Genomic DNA, 22,387 nt, shown 5'->3' on the forward strand with positions numbered 1-22,387 from the left:
TACAGTTGTCATCTCTCTCTGTTTCTATCAGTGTTCTGATGCCTTTCAAACTTTAGTTCGATAAAGGTGATCTACCAGAAGGTCACGTTATTTGGATGAATCCTCAAAATGTGATATTGCTTCCTCTTCAGCCCATACTGGATAGTGGTCTATGTATAGTGTATCCACACGCACACACCCACCCAAAAATATGCATACGTGCACAATTATTTTTCTCTCAAATTCGTGATTAGGGATCTGCTTCACCACAACGGCACCCAGCGGATCTGGGATGCGTGTCTGCCGGAGAACATCCAATGCCAATCTGGTTCTTATCACACTGTGTTGATCGATCAGAAATTTTAGACGTAATACTTGCACTCCGGGAGGAATGCGCTCCCCACCTTTCGACCTCCGTTGCGGTCATTGGTGCCCAAGCCGTTACAGGTTTTTGTGTTCAGATGTTCTTATTAAATATGCACTAAAGGACAGAAACTGATTTCTCCAGCGAGCAAATTAATTGCCACCAACGTTTGACCTTTTTGGATCGGGGTTTTTCAAACCAGTGACCTTTCGGTGGCCTGCCCTCAACCACTCACTGACACCCCTGCCGTTCTGAGCCCTGTTCTCTACCATTTATTGTCAAAATTTGACTTCCTGTTCAGGATAATGACATAACCCAGTGGATAAGGTTAAGGGGCTGCTTGTGTTCGACAACGGGAACAAAGAACAGCGTGTGAGGTCGTGACCAGTGGTGTAGTGGTGCCCGGAGAAGTGGGTATACTGTAATCAGGGGCTTAGAATTAGGAGGGTGGGGGGTGTCATGACCCCCCCCCAATATTACAGACAGGTCAATGTGACCCTCCTGGAAAATCCTGGGATTTTGCTAATGACTAATAATTGTATCCTAATTTAGTTACTTGGTGTTTGGTAATGAAGTGCAAATCATCACAATACTGCAGATTTAGTTTATGCGCGAAAAAGCTACGGATATCTTAGATTTTAACCCTTTTCGAGTAATTACCATTTATTTTTCAACAATGTTTTGAAGCAATTAAAAACATGAATAAAACACAAATAACATAACAGGCATTCTGGATGATCGAGGTTTATTGGATTAATTGGAATGACTGAATATCTTTAGCATGTAGAGATGCCCAATCATATTGAAGTAAAAAGCAATGGTTTAGAAACCCATTTCCAAAGACACTGTAGACTACACAACCCATAAGTTAAAATTCGAATTCTGTTTTTGGCCAGCTATGTAAACTCTAACAATGATTGATCCCGCAAAAGCTGTTCAGTTGGTTATAGACTATTCCTATTTGTTTTCCAATGCCTCTGAATATGAAAGTAATCTAAAAGTAATTCAAATTAATCAGATTACGTTACTGAGTTTGAGTAATCAAAAAGTTACATTACTGATTACAAATGTGGACAGGTAACTTGTAACTGTAACGGATTACATTTAAAAAGTAACCTACATAACCCTGTGTACACATACCACCGGGAAAAGCTGAATCTATAGGCCACAGGTGATCATGTGACAAGGAATTGAGCCCAGTACCTGGTATGTGATGGGCAGTGGCAGCAGATAAGATACGTTCCTCCTTTCTTTATCAGAACACAGGGAGCATCCGTTGACAGAGCGCGGAGGAAAGGCAAACAATAACGATGAGGAAGGACTAGTTGTTCTCCGCTGTGTGGCACGTGGGTTAAAACTACAAACAGGTAAATGTTGTGTGTCATTGTAAGCGGCAACATGCGTGTCAACTGCTGCCTCCGGTCAAGCACCCAGAAGGTCGGTTTTTGGTAGGAGAGCTTGTCTTTTGGGTGTGATATTTTCTTATGAAGTGGATGGGGAGAAACACTGTGTGAGAGTTGGTCAGGGGCTGGTATAATTCATCAACAGCGAGTTTCCTCAGATTAACGTGTGACTGATCTTAAAATAGAGCTGCAGCTGATTAAAATGGACGTTTTGACCGTTAAAATGAACATAATGCTATGGGCATATGAAGCGGCTAGCTCGTGGGCTACAGAGAGAGAGAGAGAGAGAGAGAGAGAACAAATTGACCCATTTGTGCCATGAAGTAGATTTGGGATTAGAGCATTACATAAAATTACAGGCAGTCCCTCATCATCTGGGATCAGGAAGTGGAGATAACAGCTATGGGATTGCTGCTGTGAAGGGGATATAGAAAATACTGGTGTCTACAATATCACCCTATTCCCTGTGTAGTTTCCAACCTTTCACCAAGACCCTGGTTAGAAGGGCACCCCATCAGGGATACAGTTACTTTCAGATGGTTACTCATCACAATTTAAAAGAACCGTACTATAAAAGACTAATCTGAGTGTTGGACAAGGGAATCGCACTCTTCATATTAAATGTTACTGTTTTAGCTGGGTTATTGAAGATTCACATGCTATCTGACACAGAACAGACTCAAGGCCCCTTCTTTTCAGCCAATCGCCAGGCCGGAATGGGCATCTGGCCTCTGCTGCTGCCAAGCACTGTACTTCAGAGTGTTCAGAACCTTAAGACGAGGAAGATGCAACGTTTCGGCAGAAACCAAGTGTACAGGGTTTTCTATTTTACACAGATAATCAACAGTAAAACTAAAAGCGAATCTTAATTTGTCAAATGATACTTTAACAACAAGCACTGACCAAGACAAATGTTTACTTGACCTTTTCTATAAATTAAGAGTAAAAAAACGCCATTCTACTAGCATTACTTTGGGTTGTATATGACTGGTATGTCCTGGAAACATCGTCAGTCTGTAACGGCAGCTGAGATGAGATGTTGTTTTTATACAAATATTATACAACCCAAATAATAATTTTCATAATAAGCTAAATCCTGAGTGTAACTTTGTTTCCTGTTCTCCCATACACATTCTCTCTGTCTCTCTCTCTCTCACACACGCACAGACACACACACATAAAGCTGTTCTACAGTGGCTCTCTGAAGCATTCTCTGAAGTGGCTCTCTGAAGCATTCTCTGAAGTGGCTCTCTGAAGCATTCTCTGAAGTGGCTCTCTGAAGCATTCTCTGAAGTGGCTCTCTGAAGCATTCTCTGAAGTGGCTCTCTGAAGCATTCTCTGAAGTGGCTCTCTGAAGCATTTTTCCATATTTTATTGTGTTACAATATAAAATAAAGTTTTTGCCACTGATCAACACAAAAACGTGATGATGTCAAAGAGAAAAAATTCTTCAAATTGTTCAAATATATTATAAATAAAAACGGAATGTTTTCGCATTCTCCCCGTTAGCTATTACTCCCCTGAATTGGTTGTAGTGGAACCACTCATCTTCAGAAGTAACAAAAATAGTTAAATGGAGTCTACCTTTGTGCAATTAAGGTGTTTGAAATGATTTTGTTTCTGGGTGGTCCCACAGCTGGTAAGTACAATTCCTAACAAAACTAAATCTTGAAGACCAAGGAACATTCATAGAAGATCCAGATTTATTATTTTTGTAATCATCAATCAAGGATAGGATATGAGAGCATTTCCAATTCAAACAGGTAAATGTTTGAAATGTTTAAAGTCCATTACTTAGCAATGGAGAGAATGTTGCACAACAGTGTTTCTGTCTACAACGGGCTGTCGTCAAAAACTGAGTATCTTGGTGGACTGCCTAGTCAGGCCTATGGCCTGACTAGTTATAGTTGAGCTGGGAGACACTGTGCATTCTGCAACAACAGCGCGCTTACTTCACAAAAGTAGCCTTCGAGGGAGAGCGGCATAAAAACATCCCCCTGATAACACCATCCTTACTGTGGAGCATGGAGGTGGCAGCATCATGCAATGGGGATGCTTCTCTGTGAAAGGGACTGGGAGACTGGACAGGATTGAGGGATGGATGAATAAAGCAAAATACAAAGAGATTTTCGAAGAAAATCTGATCCGGAGGGCAAAGGAACTCAGACTGGGGTGAGGATTTATCTTTCAGGATGAAAATGACCCAAAGCACACAGCTTTGTGAATGTCCTTGAGCAGGTCAGTCAAAGCTCGGACCATAATCCAATTGAGAATGTATGAAAAGAGTTTAAAGTTGCTGTTCACCAAAGGTCCACATCCAACTTGATGGCGTTTGAGCAATTTTCAACAAATAACAGGCGAACATTGCTGTGCCCAGATGTACAAAGCTAGAAGAGACTTATACAAATAGACTTATGGCAGTAATTGCTGCATGCCAAAGGTGCCTCTAACCAAATATTGACTTAAATTAGTAAATACTTAAGCAATACACTATTTTATGTTTTGCTTTTGTTATTAATTTAGAACAATTACTAGATATAATTTTTCACTTTGACATTATGGACCTTTTAGCGTTGATCATTGTCAAAAATCCCTAAATTCATTTTCATGTCATGTTGTAACATAATCAAGTCCAAGGGGGATGAACGCTTTGAGAGCCACTGTATAATTCAATCTTATTTAACTTGACGTTCTGCACACACACTGGCATATGTCAACCTAATTTCATTTAAATGTGAGCATTAGCAAAGCTTTAACAGGCTACGTTCAACGTACTTGACTGTGTGTACAGCGTAGAGATAAATATTCCCACATGCGGCAGAGTAGTCATTATTTTTTCATCTAAACATTTGAATAGAAACCTGACCTACATTCTGCGATTTAATGTAGGCCTAATTATCTCCCTATAGCGCTGCGAAAAGCAGCCGAACTCCCCCGTAGGCTGCAGTTCATCGGGTTCGTACCCTCATTCCTCACGATGTCCTTAAACACGGGTCACGTGAACCCGCACCAGCTCTGACGTAGTGTTTCGTCGAATCCCTGCCATATCCTTTGTAATTTAACTGTAGCGCTGCCGTGAACTCGTATGCCCTTCGTGCTGCAAGACCTTGTGTTTACAAACTGACATTTTCCATTTTAGATCAGTCCTCCGGTAACCGAGGGCGCGTGTCTCGGTTCTTTCGCTTTATGAAGGGAGAACATTTAGAAATGTTACCATTTAGCCTATCCATCGATAAGTAAATATGACAAAAATAACTAAAACTTATATTACCCGATTAGTACAAAGCACACGCCTTCTCTCCTCCCACCAAAAAGCGGACAAGAAAACTAAAATATTATCATTCCACCGAAAACAAGAAAGTAGCCTAGACTAAGCTACCGGTTTTTTCTTTTTTCTTTGTCATACGGGAGACACCATGTCATTCGTAAGGGGGTTAGGCAGTTTCGTGGAGAGGAGTAAGTTATTCACAAGCTTCTAGAAAATATAATTCGCTTTATATTTAAGGGATGATTCAGGCAATTATCGAACATGTATCAGTGTTGTCTAGACTCATTTCAGAAACGGCTTTTTGGGATCAGTCAATATTTGTTACAGCATTTGGTGTCCCTCTTTGATCCATTATGGACTAGCTCGATACCAGCTGTTTAAAACTAACTTCCTTTTTGTGGGGATAAATAATGTGTATGCTGTGTGTCTGTTATCATTGTCGCTGAATTATCCCACTTGGAGGTGCGTAATAATCTCTGGAACGTTGAAGCCACAAGGCAGACATTTTACATTGGTCTGGATCGGTAACCTTGTAGCCTAGGCTACTTGTCTCGAGAGTTCTTTGAAGGGGACACGGACGACACCTAATAAGGTAGCCTATAGCTAGGCTATAGCTAGACAATTTAGCATTGTAATTTACTGAAGTTGGTAGTTATCTTCTCTGGGTCCCCCCTCGTAGTTTTGTTACTTATGTGCGCTGTTCTTTTGTTTGCTGTCAATTTTAGAGCCGATACAGAGCCTTTTGTAGGAATGAAGTGTATTCGGTTGCATCTTAAGAGCTGTACATAGCCTACTATTTGACCTGAAAAACCTTTCAACTTTGGCCGTAGACTGTCACTGTCAAATACAAGTTTGTTATTGTAGCCTGTAAATAGTCAGGTGGAGGAAAGAAGGGGGGGAAAGAGGTAACTTCTATCGAAATACTGTATCCTACTTGTAACACTTTTAGGTCATGAGTGTATATCAATTACACTGTCATGTATGTTGGAGGCAAAGCCACTCCTTTAACCCTATCTGAATTTGTTTTTTTTTCCGCTCCATATTAACAATTAATAACGAACATCCGGTGGTGGTGGTGGTGACTGCTGCGCCCCAAATTTGTTTTTTTTTTGGTGGTGTGCGCGAGAATATTTAGGGATTATCCTGGTCTGGAAATTTAGTTTCTTCAGATTAATCCGGTACGTTCAATGTTGATATTTCGTGTGAATACTGTTTATTGGAAACATTCTTTGCAATGTAGTGTGAGATTGCCTTGCGCGAGCGCAGCGGTGGGTTTTCAGGGCTCGTGTGCTCTCTCTCCCTGGCTCTCTCTTATGCCATGCGGGACACTGCCATGGCACCCTCTCTAGACGATTCTTTATCTTTGTTGTGCAGTGATCATCCAGCGGTGCACACAGACCAGGCAACCGTTTGCTCAAGAAGACGATGACACAAGTTCACATTTTGAGGGGTTTTGTGATTGGTTTTACGGTTGTGAGATTACGAAGAGCCAATTTAAGGAGAAATCGGAGGGGCATGGGAAGGGTAGTGGGTGAGACATAAATGGGGTTACTTGTTTCTCTTATTTTGTGAGAAATAAACGAGGGAAACGAACTAGGGCGAACGCTCTGTTTTCGTTATAAAATAAACACCAGCCTTGTGAGAAGACCTGCTATTCGTTGACATGGTTTAGAGAAATATCCGAAATGAATCGATTTTTCCAAGCAGACATGGGTCGGACATCTTAATTTGGCAAATTGGCTTCCCAGACGATCTCACTGAGCTGCCAGCCTCGGGTCTCGGCTCCCGGCTCCATATCACTGGGTGGCGAAGTGGGTCTGTTGCACACGCTGATATAACTGGCTGGTCTGTGTCCTTAAGACAGCACTTTATTTGCGACTTCGTTGATTTAAATGCGTGAATGTACTCTATCTCTCTATGTCTTTGTATATATGTATGCTTGTATATGTACAGTGGTCTATATATATGCGTGTGTAGACTAGGCATTGAGTAGCAAATATACAGTTGTTAGTATACCTAATGGTCTGAAGTACATAGAAAGTGTACTCAACTGAGTAGACCTATATCTGGGTCAATCCGATATCTCACGTTAACCTTATTATAGATTCGTAAAATCTAAAAAAGTCCGTGGCAACAATGCGTGTTTATATTTGAGCATTGTGTTAGGTACAGGTGTATATCACTTAATCTATAAGGGAATTAAAACCAGGCTAATTTAAAACTGATGTGGATGATGAACAGTGGAAATGAAGCTACAACAATTTAGGGGAAAAACAATGAAACGAGCTAATGGGCGGATTGAGTCCCTCAAGACTCATTCAAATGACAAGTCATTGGTCTTTAGTCACTAGAATCACTGCAATAGAAGTCCCCCTTAATAGTTATATTTATTAATAGTGAGAGTAATATGTATATTATTAATAAATATCTGGTTGACATTACTTTTTTGCCTAGCTGGGCATGGCCTTGTATGGTTCTGCGTTGCAAATGCCATCATGTTCCCTTTTACATTGCACTTCTTCACAAGGGAACAGAGGTTCATTAAAACGTTAATAGCTTCATGGAGATGGGAACCTTACCAACCGCACCTGATCCATGTCCTGGGTGTTTATTTGTGGCCTGCTGGATCAATAATCATGATCTGCTCTCATTCAGGTCCGTTCATGTTCCAAAGGCCAAAGCCGATCCTAGATAGAAACATTCCTACTGTTAGTGGATTATTTGTTTTGTGATTAGACCTTGGAGTTCCCTCATTTGACTGTGTCATTTGAGTGTCCTTCAGGTCCGTTTATGTGCAGCTGTTCTGTTATGGATAGAGGTCTTGCATGTAGAGTAGAGACGCCGACACAAGGTCCGTTGCGTTCTTCACTTTGTGATGAAGGTTGGGTTCTTAGCGCAGGTGAAACGGATCTGAGATCTGTTTCTGGGTTCCCTGTTGAGGTCACTACTTATAGCCTTGGTGTTTAGCTCGGGCCGAAAGCAGTGCTTCATATAGGGAATGGATAACCAAACTAACACCCTGTCATGGTTTATAGTGGGATGAGTGTCCACTGGTGTGGGTGGATTCGCGCGCCGACGTCACCCACTGTTGTGGTTTGGCTAAAACCACAGATGTCAGCCACCCAACTATATCGCAGCATTTGCATGTAACTGAGTCCCGCTTGGGTGCTCCAGCTCACAGTTTTCGACGTGGCTAAATAATGATATGTGTTTGACATGGTACACCAGATCGCCCACGCCGGTCACTGCTCAACCCGACCGAGGAGTGCGTGTGGAGTCCGCGTGGTTGTGGAATGATGTGCTACTTGGGCCAGAGCTCCAGTTTGTGTCCAGCTTGTGGATTTTTATTTTTTTGGTAAGGATGTGTTTATTATGTTGTGATTGGTTGTCGGGTGCCCTTTGGACGCAGGCTATGTTAAGTCAACACTGAATAAATGATTGACCGATTGCCGTGGGCCATAGGGGCAGGAAACGCAATCAGGAGCCAGACCACGCGTTTGTATTCAATTCTATCGATCTCGGGCAGTTATACTCACACCTCACTCTCTCTCTCATTCTCCCTCTCTTAAGTACCCAAGACGTTTTAGATTAGCTGAAGCCCAGGACGGATCAAGCAGAGGTTTCCAAGCTACAGCCCTACAGCACTTTAGTAGGCTACGGCAGAGTTTAGGCAGTCGCTGTAGTTGCATGCATGAAGCACGGTGTCTGGCCGGCCAAAATGCACGTCTGGTGTTGACATCCTATGGCCATGAGCAATGGCACCCTCTTCCTTACAAAGTGCCCTGCTTTTGACCGGGGCTTATGGGAAGCTATGTAGGAAATAGGGTGCCTTTTGGGCCGTATCCTAAATTCACACCGCAGTCTAAATTCACACCGCAGTAACCACAGCAACAGCTTTGATGTACAGCGACAGAAGGATAAATGGAGACACCGCACAGTGTCACTAGCACAGGGGTCGGCGGGAGGTCACGTGGCTTCTGATTGGCTAAAGGCCGGTGTTGCGCAACGTGATGTCAAGACATGGAATCTCGCACAGTTAGCTGTAGCCTGTCTTTGTTTAGACGCGCGCGCGCGCACACATGCAAATGCACACGTTGTTTCCTCATTCTTGTGTGCCTCGGGCTCGCTCTGCAGCAGTGTGGCGTGGTGTGGTAGTTTCGATTATCTTTGGACGGTTTTTACTTAGTCTGATCTTAGATCTGCTCGCAGGGGCACATGCTGTCCTTGCCAACACCACAGCTTGTTGTGTGTGTGTGTGTGTGTGTGTGTGTGTGTGTGTGTGTGTGTGTGTGTGTGTGTGTGTGTGTGTGTGTGTGTGTGTGTGTGTGTGTGTGTGTGTGTGTGTGTGTGTGTGTGTGTGTGTGTGTGTGTGTGTGTGTGTGTGTGTGTGTGTGTGTGTGTGTGTGTGTGTGTGTGTGTGTGTGTGTGTGTGTGTGTGTGTGTGTGTGTGTGTGTGTGTGTGTGTGTGTGTGTGTGTGTGTGTGTGTGTGTGTGTGTGTGTGTGTGTGTGTGTGTGTGTGTGTGTGTGTGTGTGTGTGTGTGTGTGTGTGTGTGTGTGTGTGTGTGTGTTTTGTGTCTCATGTTGTTTCACGCGGTAACGTCATCCCTCTGTAGTGAAGTGCTGTGTTAAAGATGAGTGCTCTCAGACTACAGGCTAAGGTAATGGGCGGGTCCCATCCGTCTGAAAGGACTCCGGATGCATTCCATTTCGTATGCATCTGGTGCACTTCATCTGGTGCACTTCATCTGGTGCACTTCATCTGGTGCATGTTTTTGGAGTCTCTGGGCATCTCTCAGTAGTAATTATAACATTTCTAAAATAGTTTTCCCCCGTTTGACCGTAGCCAAAAAAACAGTGTTTGTCTTTTTATATGGCTTTCCCTCTATGCATGTTTCTATTGCTGGTGTGACGTGTGAGCATTTGAAGTGAGTTACCTTCTAAACAGCATAATGTGTATCGCTATAGTTAGCATTGATGTTTGCTCATTCTCATCTGCACTGATGCTTAACGTGTGGTCAGTTGTTTGTTAATATTAGTGCAGACGAAGCAAAGCAGAGATCCATAAACCCGTGTGGCCAGTTTCCCGGCTATTAAATCTCCATTGAGAGACGTTCCCGGGTGAGGCCTCTGTGTCCGAGGAACCTGACCCTTTTATGTGTGTCATTAGGTGATTGGTCCAACCAAGAGCTCCCCCAAACACACGTGTGTATCTCTCTCTGTCTCTTCTCCCCCATATAGCGGTCGAGGACTAAGCCGCAGCGAGCGCGTCTTGTGATGTGAAGTGTGTCTGTCGACCTTTAAGCATTGACCTCTCACCCCTGACCTCTTACCTTGTGAGGTCACAGATGGTCCATATTTGGCCTGACCCAGGAGACGCCGTCTTCCTCGTCCTCCAGCGTACCAAACCGGGACAGCAGTGGGTCGCGGCGTGTCACAGCTGAACGTGCACCCTGAACACCCAACACCACCCTCCACCTCGGGCATGCCTCAGGTGAGGAACCCCCGTCTTCCCCCCGACAAAATGTTCCGCCACACCGAACAGTGTTTTTAGAGTACCGGTTGGTACCGGTTGGTTATTACGTATTTAGAATGCTCGTCCCGGGATGGAATTTGATGCTACTGCAGATGGTGTTCTTCAGAGTAATGTGTGTTTGTGTTTGTGTGTGTGTGTGTGTTCTAGCCGGGCATGAATGGGATGGAGCCTGCATTTGGCGAGGCATATGGGAGCCGGAGTTGTTTCCTGAGCCACTACCCCCTGGCAGTCTCTCCCCTGGGGGGCAGGACTGAATATGACCAGGTACGTGACTGGACTACCTGAAACACGCTTTCAATGCATCAGTATAGCATGCCGGGTGCGTTTGTGTGTTGTTTATTAAAAAAAACATCTATTGATTCCTGTTGTTGTCCTCTGGTAATGTAACTGTTCTGAACATTAGGACTCAGGGTCTTGTCATGGTCGAGTTGGTTGGTTTGTCTTCCTAAGAGAAGCCGTGTTTGGACCACCGTGTGTGACCGACGTTAAGAACCTTCTGTGTTCTCTGGATCTCATCACTGTCCTTCCGCCCCATCTTCCTTTCCAATCCCAGAGCGTGCTCCTGACATTGGGCTCCCCAGCGACGCCGCGGAAACGGCCCTTCGAGTTGCTAAGCGACCTGGTGGACGATGGGGGCTTTGGTGAGGAGCTGCACACGGAGCGCTGGGATGTTTCGGCGCTGGACGACATCACGCGCTACACCAAGCTGGGCCTCGGGGGGGAGCTGGCTAGTGCGGAGGACGCCGTGCTAATGGGCCGCTGGGGCGGGACCAGGGAGGAGGAGGAGGAGGAAGAGGAGGAGAGGAGGAAGAGGAAGGCACAGGCCCTAGCTCAGCAGACGTCGCATGTAACCGTGACGACTGTAACACATCTCCACGGAAACGACGTCACAATGACCCCCGACCCCTGCCTAGGCCGGGCCCAGAGAGGAAGGGTGGACAAAGAGGGTCTGGATGTTCCCATAGAGACGGAGTTGGGGGCAGTCAAAGGAGACGCACCGGCCGGGGGAAGGAGGATCCCTACAGTGGAGGTGTACCAGGTGGCTGAGAAGGAGGTTGCCACGGAGGCATCTGTCGCAAGGGCTGAGGTCGTAGCCACGGTGACGGACACGTCTGGGATTCTTCCCAGGGGGTCAGTGTTGGAGCACAACTACTCTCTGACCCAGGGGGGAGACCGACCCAGCTCTGAGACTGAGACAGAGGAGGAGGAAGAGGGGGTGGGGCAGATAGAGAAGAGGGGGGAGGAGGTATTAGTGGTGGAGGAAGAGGAGGAGGAGGAGGAGGAAGAAGAAGAAGAAGAGGAGGAAGAGGAGGAGGAAGAGGATGGTGCAGGAGATGAGACCACGGTGGAAGCAGAACTTTCCAGCTCATCCGAAACTGAATGTGGTGAGTTGTGGAGTTCTGGAAGTCTGAGTCTGTTGTCTGGAATGTCTCAAGTGCTACATTCAGTCAGGCTTATGTCACAGTTTCAATATTTATTTTTTCTTGCATAATTCCAGAAAATGACACATGTTTTAGTTGGGCCATTCCCTACCAGTATATAGGCCCCCACAAGGATAGCAAAATAAACAAAGGTTATTCCCTGTATTGCTCAAGGTGGTTAAGGAAGCCTGGAATAAAGCAAAGGCTCTGTTCTGTCAGTCTGTGTTCACTAGACCAAGCCTGTGTGTACACACACACACACACACACACACACACACACACACACTCACTCTGCTCTAGTTGAAACAGCCTGGCTGTGAAATCTAGTGAGCAGCGACAGACCAAGGTAGAAGACTAGAGGAATGCAGGGAGCACTGGAGTCCGTGTTTGGAAAATAGACATGCATATCTTCTATAGTGTGTGCATGGAGAAGTATCCATGAATATCGATCCAGCTGTTGTGTAGTAATGTAGTTAAATAACAGTGCAGTTGCCTATAATTTTTATCATGTTGTTTTGTAGACTTCATTTATAATCCATCAATCTTGTGCCAAACCGTACTCCACAATAACAAAATGAAAACACTTAGAAATGTGTGAATTTGAAATGAAATAAATGGCATCTCATGTACATAAGTATGCAGGACCCTTTGCATGTCACTCCAAATTGAGCTTCGATTAATTCTTGATGTTTAGGACTTGATTGGACATAATTTATCAAGGGGCATGTCTCTATATAAGCTACCACCAATCATTGTACAAGTCAGGAAAAAAAAGTAAAAAATAAAAGCATTTTGTGGAAGCATATATTTGGGGTGGACTATTAAAATAAAACTAGCATTGTTGGCTCCATCCTTGTGAAGAAGTTGGGATCCACCAAGACCCTTCCCAGAGCAAGCTGTCCAAACCAAATAACCAGGCAAGAAGTGCCTTGGTCAGGGTGGCGACCCAGTGGCCACAGAGCATCAGAAATGGGAGAATCTGCCCTGAAGAACAATAGTCTTGACAGCTCTCTGTCAATCAGTCCTTCATGGTGGAGTGGCTAGACCGAAGCTACAGATGAGTAGAAGGCATACTACATGCCACCTATAATTGTCTGAGAGCATGAGGAAAAATAATATCTGATTATCAGAACTATTAGGCCTGAATGACAAGTCCTACATCTGGCTGAATAAATTTCCTGCTCATCACCTGGCTAAGAGCTTGCTATGGGGATGCTTCTCTGTGGCAGGGACTGGGAGACTGGTCAAGATTTGGGCAAGGATGATTGGGGAAATCATACCTGATCCGGAGCAAACGAGACTTCAGACTGTGTGGGTGAAGATAATTTTTCAGCATACAATGGTCTGAATGTCCTTGAGTTGCCAAGCCAAAGCCTGGACATGAACCCAATTGAACATCTGTGAGGAGACCTGAAGATCACAGTTCACCAATGCTCCCATTCAATCTGACTGAGTTTAAGAGGATCTGCAAGCAAGTTTATTTATATAGCACACTTCATACATCAAAACAATTCAATGTGCTTTACAAAGAAAAATATATAAAAATACAATAACATGAAAACATTATAAAAAAAATTGAATAAGAAAATATAAAAAGGATAAAAACATAGAAGCTATAAGGCTAAACAGTGTGGTTAAGTTTAAGTGCTCAGTCATAGGCACGTGAAAAGAGACGTGTTTTTTACCTGGATTTAAAAATGGATACCTTTGGGGCACATCTGAGATCTTCTGGTAGTTTATTCCAGTTGTGTACAGCATAAGTGCTATACGCAGCTTCTCCATGTTTAGTTTGGACTCTGGGCTCTACTAGCTGACCTGTGTTCATGGATCTAAGAGCCCTGCTCGGTTTATATTCTTCAAACATATCAGAAATGTATTTGGGTCCTAAACCATTCAGAGATTTATGAACTAAAAGAACCACTTTGAAATGTATTCTGTAACTGACTGGAAGCCAATGCTAAGATTTAAGAACCGGAGTGATGTGCTCTGTTCTCTTGGTCCTGGTTAACATTCTAGCAGCAGCATTCTGAATGAGCTGCAGCTGTTTTACAGTCGTTTTGGGGAGTCCACTTAAGAGGCCATTACAGTAGTCAACCCTACTAGAGAAAAGCATTGATGAGCTTCTCTTGGTATTTTTGGGACACCAAGCCTATGATTCTTGATATATTTTTTAGATGATGGAATGCTGTTTTGGTGACCGCTTTGATATGACTGTTAAATGTGAGGTCTGAGTCTGTCAGAACACCAAGATTACACACTTGATAGCTGATTTTAAGGGCCTGAGAATCCGGCTCTTTACTAATACTTGTTCTTTTATTTTTGTTGCCAAACACAATCAGTTTTATCTTGGTTTAATTGTAGACAATTTTGGTTCATCCAGGTATTTATGTGCTCTATACAGTGTCACAGAGTCTATTGAGCTGTTGTCATACTGTTTGAGAGCCATATATATTTGAGTATCATCAGCATAGCTGTGGTAGTTAATGTTCTTTAGAATGTGGCCCAGAGGTAGCATATAGAGATTGAACAGAAGTGGTGTGAGAACTGATCCCTGTGGAACTCCGCATGTCATAGCCACCCTATCAGATTCCTGATTACCAATGGTGACAAAGTAACTCCGGCCATCTAGATAATATCTGAACCAATTAAGCACTGTCCCGGAGAGTCCTACCCAATTTTCCAGCCTGTCTAGAAGTGTTCTATGATCTACAGTGTCAAATGCTGCACTGAGATCTAATAGAACCAGAACTGTTATTTTATCAGAATCAGTATTCAGCCGTATATCATTTAAAACTTTAATCAGGGCCGTTTCCGTACTGTGGTGAGGTCGGAAGCCTGACTGAAATTTGTCTAAGAGACCGCTTGAGGTCACAAAATTGCTGAGTTGATTGAAGACAACCTTCTTAATGATCTTGGCTAAAAAAAAGATTTGATACAGGTCTATAGTTGTTCATTATAGATGCATCTAGTGTTCTCTTTTTTTAATAGGGGCTTAATGGCATCTGTTTTTAGAGATGTTGGGAAAATGCCTGATTGCAGAGAGCTATTAACTATTTGCTGTAGGTCCATTGTTATAGAAGTCTCATAACTAAAATCGCTGCCAGAGTCGCTTCTACAAAATAATAAAGGGTCTGAATTATTCTGTACATATTTCACCATATTCTTTTCAAAGGTACTGTGTGTGTGTGTGTGTGTGTGTGTGTGTGTGCGAGTGTGTAGGTGAGAGATACAGGTGTACATGTTAAGAGCTTAGCAGTGTTTAGGGTAAAAGTTACTGTTGATTTAGTGGGTTATGTCTTAGTGGTTAGGGTAAGGTCATGGGGAACGTTATGAATCGGTCCCACAAGAATTGGAAAAACACGTGCGTCTGTGTGTGTACTCGTCTCTGACATCCCTGTGTCTCTTCAGAACTGGAACCAGATAGGGGGCGTGGGCCCGGGGAGAGGCCCCAGAAGAGAAGGTGTTTCTGGGAGTACCGCCACGCTCACGCACGGGACTCTGGGAGACAGAAAACCTGTGGAGAAGTCAGATGGTCCCTCTCCTGGAGCTCTAGCACCCTACCCAGTACCCTTTACCGCAGAGAGGGTGAGTACCCTAGCCAGTACCCTTTACCGCAGTGAGGGTGAGTACCCTAGCCAGTACCCTTTACCGCAGTGAGGGTGAGTACCCTAGCCAGTACCCTTTACCACAGAGAGGGTGAGTACCCTACCCAGTACCCTTTACCGCAGAGAGGGTGAGTACCCTTTATCGCAGAAAGTATTCTGTATTGCAGATAGGGCAGTACCCTACACAGTAACCCTGTATACACAGGTACCCTGTATATGAGAGGGTTGTACCTTACCCAGTACACAGTATCGCCGAGAGGGTACTACCCCACTCAGTACCCTGCATCGCAGTACCCAACCTTGTAGCCTGTACAGCAGAGGTTAGAACCATACCGAATACATTCTAATCTGCTGATCCGTGGACGGCTGTGTAACTCATCCCTCTCTCCCCAGGGAAGAAGGGAAGGCGCAAAGCGCGGAAGACTGACGCCAGCGACCTGACCCCTAACCCCGTGAAGCTGACCAATATCGGAGAACAGTTGCAGAAACTAAACGCCGCCATCGGCGGGATGGGCCCTGTGAATGACCTGCCTGTGGTGGCCCGGGCCCGCTCACGGAAAGAGAAGAACAAACTGGCCTCCAGGTAGGGAACGGGGGAGGGCTTGGCGGGGAGGTAGTTACCCAGAGGGATCACACCGGACAGATGAAAGCCTCAGTGGTTAAATGAAGGACTGAAGAAATGCATCACTAGCTGTTATCATAAGTGTTTAGTATTTGATTACCGTAGGGAGCAGACAATGGAATTCAAATAAAGATGTTTCACGTGTGTGTACGTGTGTGTACAGGGCCTGTCGTTTGAAGAAAAAAGCGCAGCATGAAGCCAACAAGATCAAGCTGTGGGGACTGAACCAGGAGTACGGTTAGTAACAATCTGGGAACCCGAACCTTCCTCTCCCTTTCCTTATCCAAATCTGGCATCCCTAACACTTCCGTTCTCTTTCCCCAGTCTAACCTGGCAACCCTAATCCTCCCCTCATTTTCCTTTCAACAACTCCAAACTGGCATTGCAACTTTTCCCTTCTCTCCCAGTCAAACCTGGAAAATCCCGGTTAACCTTTGGGACTCTTCCGGACAGTACTTTTATTGCTGGAATTCCAGAAGGTGGCCCAGCATTCCAGTGCTTGACCAGTGCCTTGTGATTGGGCCTTAGTTAATTTCCTTCCCTCCATACTTTACTGAGGTCATGCTGCTGGAGACCTGCCAGGGTTTACCTCATTCGCTCCCTCTTCAATCTTACTCTCTCACTTTGTTAATTTCCTCCTTCCTCTCTCGCTTGGTTAATTTCCTCCTTCTCACTCTCACTTTTGCACTAACTCTCCTCCCTTTTCTTTCGCCACCAAATACATGCTCTCGCTCGCTCTCGCTGTTGCTCGCTCTCGCTGTTGCTCGCTCTCGCTGTTGCTCGCTCTCGCTGTTGCTCGCTCTCGCTGTTGCTCACACTCGTGCTCCCTCTGTCTTTTGTTTCCGCTCTCTCGTCTCACTCTGTTTTTTGCTCTGTTGCTCTGTTGCTCTAGGTCTCTTGTCATGTTCTTTACTGCTAGTAGATAAAACTGTCTCAGCACATCACTCACATTTTTCCAAGATAGTGGATCTCCACTCCACCCATTCACTCTTGGACAAACGTCCGATTCCAAGGTAAATTGAAACCTTGTTGGACAAACTCCTGCCACACTTGAACTGATTTTGGTGGCGTTTGTGTGCGTGTGCAGATAACCTATTGGGGGCGTTACTGCGGATCAAGGAGGTGATTCGCCAGCGGGTGGAGAGTAGCGGCGAGGAAGTGGACAGCGATGAACGAGGCATGACACAAAGACTGGAGGATATACTGAAGGAGTCCAGTGGTGAGAAAGGGACGGAGGGGAGAGACCTCGTCTGGTCTGTGTGTTTGTGTTCATTGTAATGCGTGTCTGTGTGTGTTTCACTTTGACAGGTCCATTGGTGGCTGGACGGACCAAAGAGTTTGTACAGAGGATCTTGGAGGGGAGCGGGGGGGCGCAGGCCAAGGCGGGGGCCAGACGGATGACCCCAACCCCCCTCGCAGAGGAGACTGCTGCCTAACAGATGACCCCGCCCCACCCCACCCCCCCCGGCTGGCAGGAGACGAAACCTCCTTCTAACGTGCTCCTGTTCCACCAACACCACCCCCCAGACAGCCACTCATCGTCTCTGTCACCTTTTAACGGGGGGGGGGGGGCGTGGGGTCACAGTTCAACAGAGCTCCCCCTAGACTCACGCCCTCTTTCCTTACCTTAGGGCACCCGCCAACACAATCTAGCTGCTGTGTGTGTGTGTGTGTGTGTGTGTGTGTGTGTGTGTGTGTGTGTGTGTGTTTGTGAGAGACGAATATGTGCGTGATTGTTTTTTTTTCCTCTGTGAGCTGTTTGTGTATCCCACTGTGCCTAATATAAATAGACATTGCACTGTTTGTAGATGAATAGAGTAGTTGGCATGGGGTCAGGGCGGGGATTGGGTTGAGGGGGGGGTGGAGGGGGCTAGTTTCCTGTAGGCCACAGCGTTTCTGGATGGAAATGGACTCAAGGGGTCCGGTTGGCTTTATTGCGTGGCGTTTCTATCTGCGATGTCCGATTTGTTGGTTTTCAGCCGCTGGATCCTCTCAGATCAGTGGGAGGAGCCCCCCTGCCAACCAGCGGGCTAAGTCAGTTGCGCTTACACCACGGATGGTTGTAACTTGGCACTGATCAGTAGAGGTGTCCTTTCTAGAACACCAGGTTGTGTTCATTAGGCAACAAACAGAACACAGAAACTGAAAAGGTAGGGACTTCTCCAATAAGGTGTGTTCGTTTGAGTTGTTCTGTTGTGGAACGGTTTTTAACGGTTTTCTTTGGCTCGCACTAATGAACACAGCCTTGAAACGCATGTTTGTGCTAACGGGAAGAACAGGAGGTCTAGCTCGGACAACGCCAAACACGAGAACCACTGTGGCAGCTACTAAGACTCGGAGGTTTTGTTGCAGAATTGAAGTCAAGCGTAAAAGTCCAAAAGTAGCAAGTATATATGCACCTTAAATCGAAACAACCAAAGATGACTTGAACTGCTGAAATTAAAATTGTAATGAAGCGTGACACATGACCGGTTCTTGCCCAACCCTCTCACTTGTCACACTGGCTTAATCATTGTATATTATTGTAATTTCAGCTAAATTTAAGAATAATTGATGAATGGAAAAACCCACTGTTTACCCGTATACATGCTTTATGAAAGGATGTATTTCATTACCAGTATTAATGCCTAATCATTTGATACAACAATCAGACATTGACAAAATCATTGTTAGCTGTTAAAGGGTAGGTAGCATTATGTGTTCTACTAACCAGACTATCAAGTGTGGTCGGAGATCAGGTTACCTTACATTTTTCAAAAATGTTTTAATGTACTGTATTCAGATATATTTGGAACTGCCCACAATGCACTACTGTCAACGTAATATGGAAAACCTATTGAGCTAAGCACTCCTCTGGCGTGCTTGAGCTAGTTAACATTAGCTTAATGTTCACCCATTCCTGTGCAGCCTCTGGATCATTGCAGTGTATCTATTGTGGAATGCCTAACCTATAAATAGGAGTTGACCTACTTTTGAATTTGTAATATAATTACTCTGGACAGCCTGGCTAGATAGCTGGCTAACATGAGCCACTAGCGCACATCCTCTGTAACAGGATTCTCAGGGGAGAGCTGAGTGAGGTGCGGTTTTCACAGAAAGACGTGAAACCTAGACAGGCTACTCCACCCTGCCTCACACCGTTATTGGGCATTAACAGAAACCCTAAGTCTTCATCTACACTTGACATACAGAAGTCCCAGTATTTCACCATACCACGGCTTCCAATCAGGCTCTTCCAACAGCCTCCCAACCTCTTCCCAGAGGATTCTTCTACCTTTTATTTCTAATGTATACTGTATGTTTGAAGATATTGTAGAGTTTACATAGCAGGGAATAGGCTAACCTGCTGGGTTCTCCATTTGACATCACAATCCCCATTTGAACAAAGGTCAGACATTATTTCTCCGGAATCCTCATGACAATCTTCGGAATTCTTACGTTTTATGTAATATCTTTAAAATGTAGGAACGTTTAGTTCCACTTCGCGAATGAACTTCAGATGTGTATACTACTGCAAATCCATAATAATATGTATGTTAACATTAAATGCTACCTACTCTTTAATGGGAGAGGGACTTTGGGCAAGTATAGCCTAGAAAGGACCATAGAAGGCACACTATCAACTTTCGGTCTGCCTTATCTCTGCAGCATAACGCTGTCTTGGTGTTCACGTTTTTGAATCCAGTTTGTAAACAAAAACGATCAATCCTTGATGCCTTCTCCATGCCTCCTGCTTCATCTGACTCCTAATGTGAGCCTGTAGTTTATATTCCTTTCCCACGAAGAGTCAAAAACTGTTTTGGAGTATTTAAGTTTGTTGATATACGGTATTTCTTTCTTCTTTGTTTATTCACGTTATCACATGTCCACGAAGTGGGACGGTCTTGTAACGACCTGTACAACAGTTCTGTTCTGCCCTTTGAGTAGGATAGACGGCCCTAGAGGCCAAACGGCTGTTTTAGCACGGACATTGAGGGTTTCCACGTCGTACGCAGAGACGAGGTTGCACGTCTTTATTGATGACAAGACCGGAGACATGCTCTGAGGACTGACGCTGTTGATGTCATGAACACACGACTTATAGTCCGGTTTGAGTCCCGTACAGCCCGCTTATAGTCCGGTTTGAGTCCCGTACAGCCCGCTTAGAGTCTGGTTTGAGTCCTGTATCAGGCAATGACGCAGGACATCCCAGCACCCAGTGACTACCCTTTCAATGGCCAATAAATGGGACGTGTAATGAGATGGCCTCTGTCTTCCTGTTTGGTTCTGCCCAGAGTTAGGAGGGCCTGTTGTTTTTCTCCATCACACCCGTCTGTGTCACTCTTAAGGTTCTGCTTCTGTTGGCCAAAGCTGGTCTTTAAGGAGACGTCTGACCGTGACGCAGACCTGATCACATCGCGTTTAAAATGCCGGCTGGTGCCGTTGGTGCTGCCATTCACGTGACACCTATTTGCACTTCTAAAGAGTATTTGGTTCCCCCTTTCACCAAATTTTTTGGATGATTATTATTTATTTTTTTTAATCTGCGCCTTTTCTTTTCTCCTGGTGGATACAGAGTCTGAGGCCGGGTCCTGTGGTGAAATGCAACTTCTCACCTGCGCAACACCATTGGTGTTGTCCACCTAACCAACGTTTAGTAGGGCAGCATCCGGGGAGCGTAGAAAGGGCAATGTTGTGCCAATGGCGGGGAGCAACATTGTGTTAACATTAAACAAACAACGCTGGGTTTGCTTTTGACGAAGCCTTTCCGAAGTGCCTAGAGCTGTCAGCCACAGCTACCATATGCCTGACAGGATTCCCTGGCACCCAATGAGCATGTATACCTGGAGGCATAACACAGCTGAAGCAACCAAACAAGACGTAAAATAAATGTAAACATCGACCTCCACGGCAGGTCCATTTCAGCCCAGTCTATGAAGTGGAAGGATAGATATATAATAAGAGGCAGCAAGTGAAACTTTGCCATGGTGATGTTAAGCAATACTGTTTTTCAGAATTTACCCTGAGAAACACGGCCTGCGATCCAGAGCTGACGTTCCATGAAATCCTTCCATTCTCGACTATGGAAAATCCATCCCTTGGGTCACTTAAAAACCTGTGCTTGATATAATCCAACCGACTGTCGTAACTCACTGCAAAACATTTAAACTTCTAACAATGTAGAACATTTTGACCAAAATGTATGGTTTAGGAACGTCCGACAATTGCCCCTTCTCATTTTGTGTGTCATGGAAACCTATTTGGATTTTGGCTCCGAGTGGCTAGGTAGGGGGGTGGGGCTAACTTCCGTAACGTTCTTATTTTCAACTTAGTCACGCATTGAAATTATTGAATTTGACTGAGAGTAAGGATGTCCCCCCTTGGCTGTGTTTCACGCATACATAATGTACTACTTCAGTTATTATGAAGCAATGGGCAGATAGTGGGTTGTTGTGCACGGGGGCGGGGGGAGGGTATCACCCTGGTTATTTCAAATAACATTACAAAGTATAACTGTTCTCACAGCATTATTTCTATATACAAAATGAAGCACCCTTGGTTTATGTAGCCGGAGAGTCCGATGCGCAAGCCACGATGCCGGAATGGTCACATGACTCCGGAACAGTCACGTGATGCCGGAACGGTCACATGACTCCCTCACGGGCAGGAGCCGTCTTCACTTCATGGACCCACATGCGGCTTTCTGCAACAGCTATGTCATCGACATAGAAAGAACTGCAAACTGTATCAAACTCACAAGCTGTAGATGCCCCCCCCACTATAGGCCTACACTAAGTGTATTTCCTTTTTCTGTTCATTTACCCGTTAGGGTTAACTGTGATGAAGGGAGTGGCGTCGAGGTCCTGGCGAGACCGCTCTCTCTGCCTGGCTTGCTTACTTCCCACTCACTCTGCTTCACAGGACGCTAAGATTTGTGTGTACCTGGAGGAGAGCGCACCAGAGGGAAAGCATTCAAGCTTTGATCTCCCAGTTCGGTCAAGTCGGCCATCTGGCAAAACAAGAAGCAGGCCAGCTGGCCGATAACAATTCACAGTCTGTGTTCAAAATGGCTCCCTATTCTATATATAGGGCACTAATTTTGACCAGGGCTCCCTGATGTTTCCCATAGTGCTCTGGTCCAGTAGTGTTCTATTTAGGGCAACGAGTGCTGTCTCAGTTGCAGCCGTTAGCTCATCTTTCTGACTGAACAC

At 45.0% G+C, this 22,387-nt stretch overlaps 1 protein-coding gene across 8 annotated transcripts; it reads left to right on the plus strand.

Annotated features, from left to right (window-relative positions):
- The first annotated feature begins 5,071 nt into the window (after positions 1-5,071).
- LOC105012085 (CREB3 regulatory factor) lies at positions 5,072-21,419 on the plus strand. Of its 8 annotated transcripts, none has more exons than XM_034294408.1 (9): positions 5,072-5,202; positions 10,254-10,506; positions 10,696-10,812; positions 11,102-11,933; positions 15,378-15,554; positions 15,968-16,157; positions 16,360-16,433; positions 17,284-17,415; positions 17,505-21,419. In XM_034294408.1, exons 2-9 carry the CDS (start codon positions 10,498-10,500, stop codon positions 17,630-17,632), a joined length of 1,659 nt encoding a protein of 552 aa, XP_034150299.1. In that variant the 5' UTR covers positions 5,072-5,202; positions 10,254-10,497; the 3' UTR covers positions 17,633-21,419. The 8 variants fall into 8 exon arrangements, with proteins under 8 accessions (XP_034150299.1, XP_034150297.1, XP_034150301.1 ...); XM_034294406.1 differs by lacking the exon at positions 5,072-5,202 and adding an exon at positions 5,236-5,606; XM_034294410.1 differs by lacking the exon at positions 5,072-5,202 and adding an exon at positions 5,236-5,606 and having other exon boundaries at positions 10,354-10,506.
- Positions 21,420-22,387: the final 968 nt, after the last annotated feature.

The sequence above is a fragment of the Esox lucius genome, chromosome 9 (genome assembly GCF_011004845.1).
Source record: "Esox lucius isolate fEsoLuc1 chromosome 9, fEsoLuc1.pri, whole genome shotgun sequence".
NCBI lineage: Eukaryota > Metazoa > Chordata > Actinopteri > Esociformes > Esocidae > Esox > Esox lucius.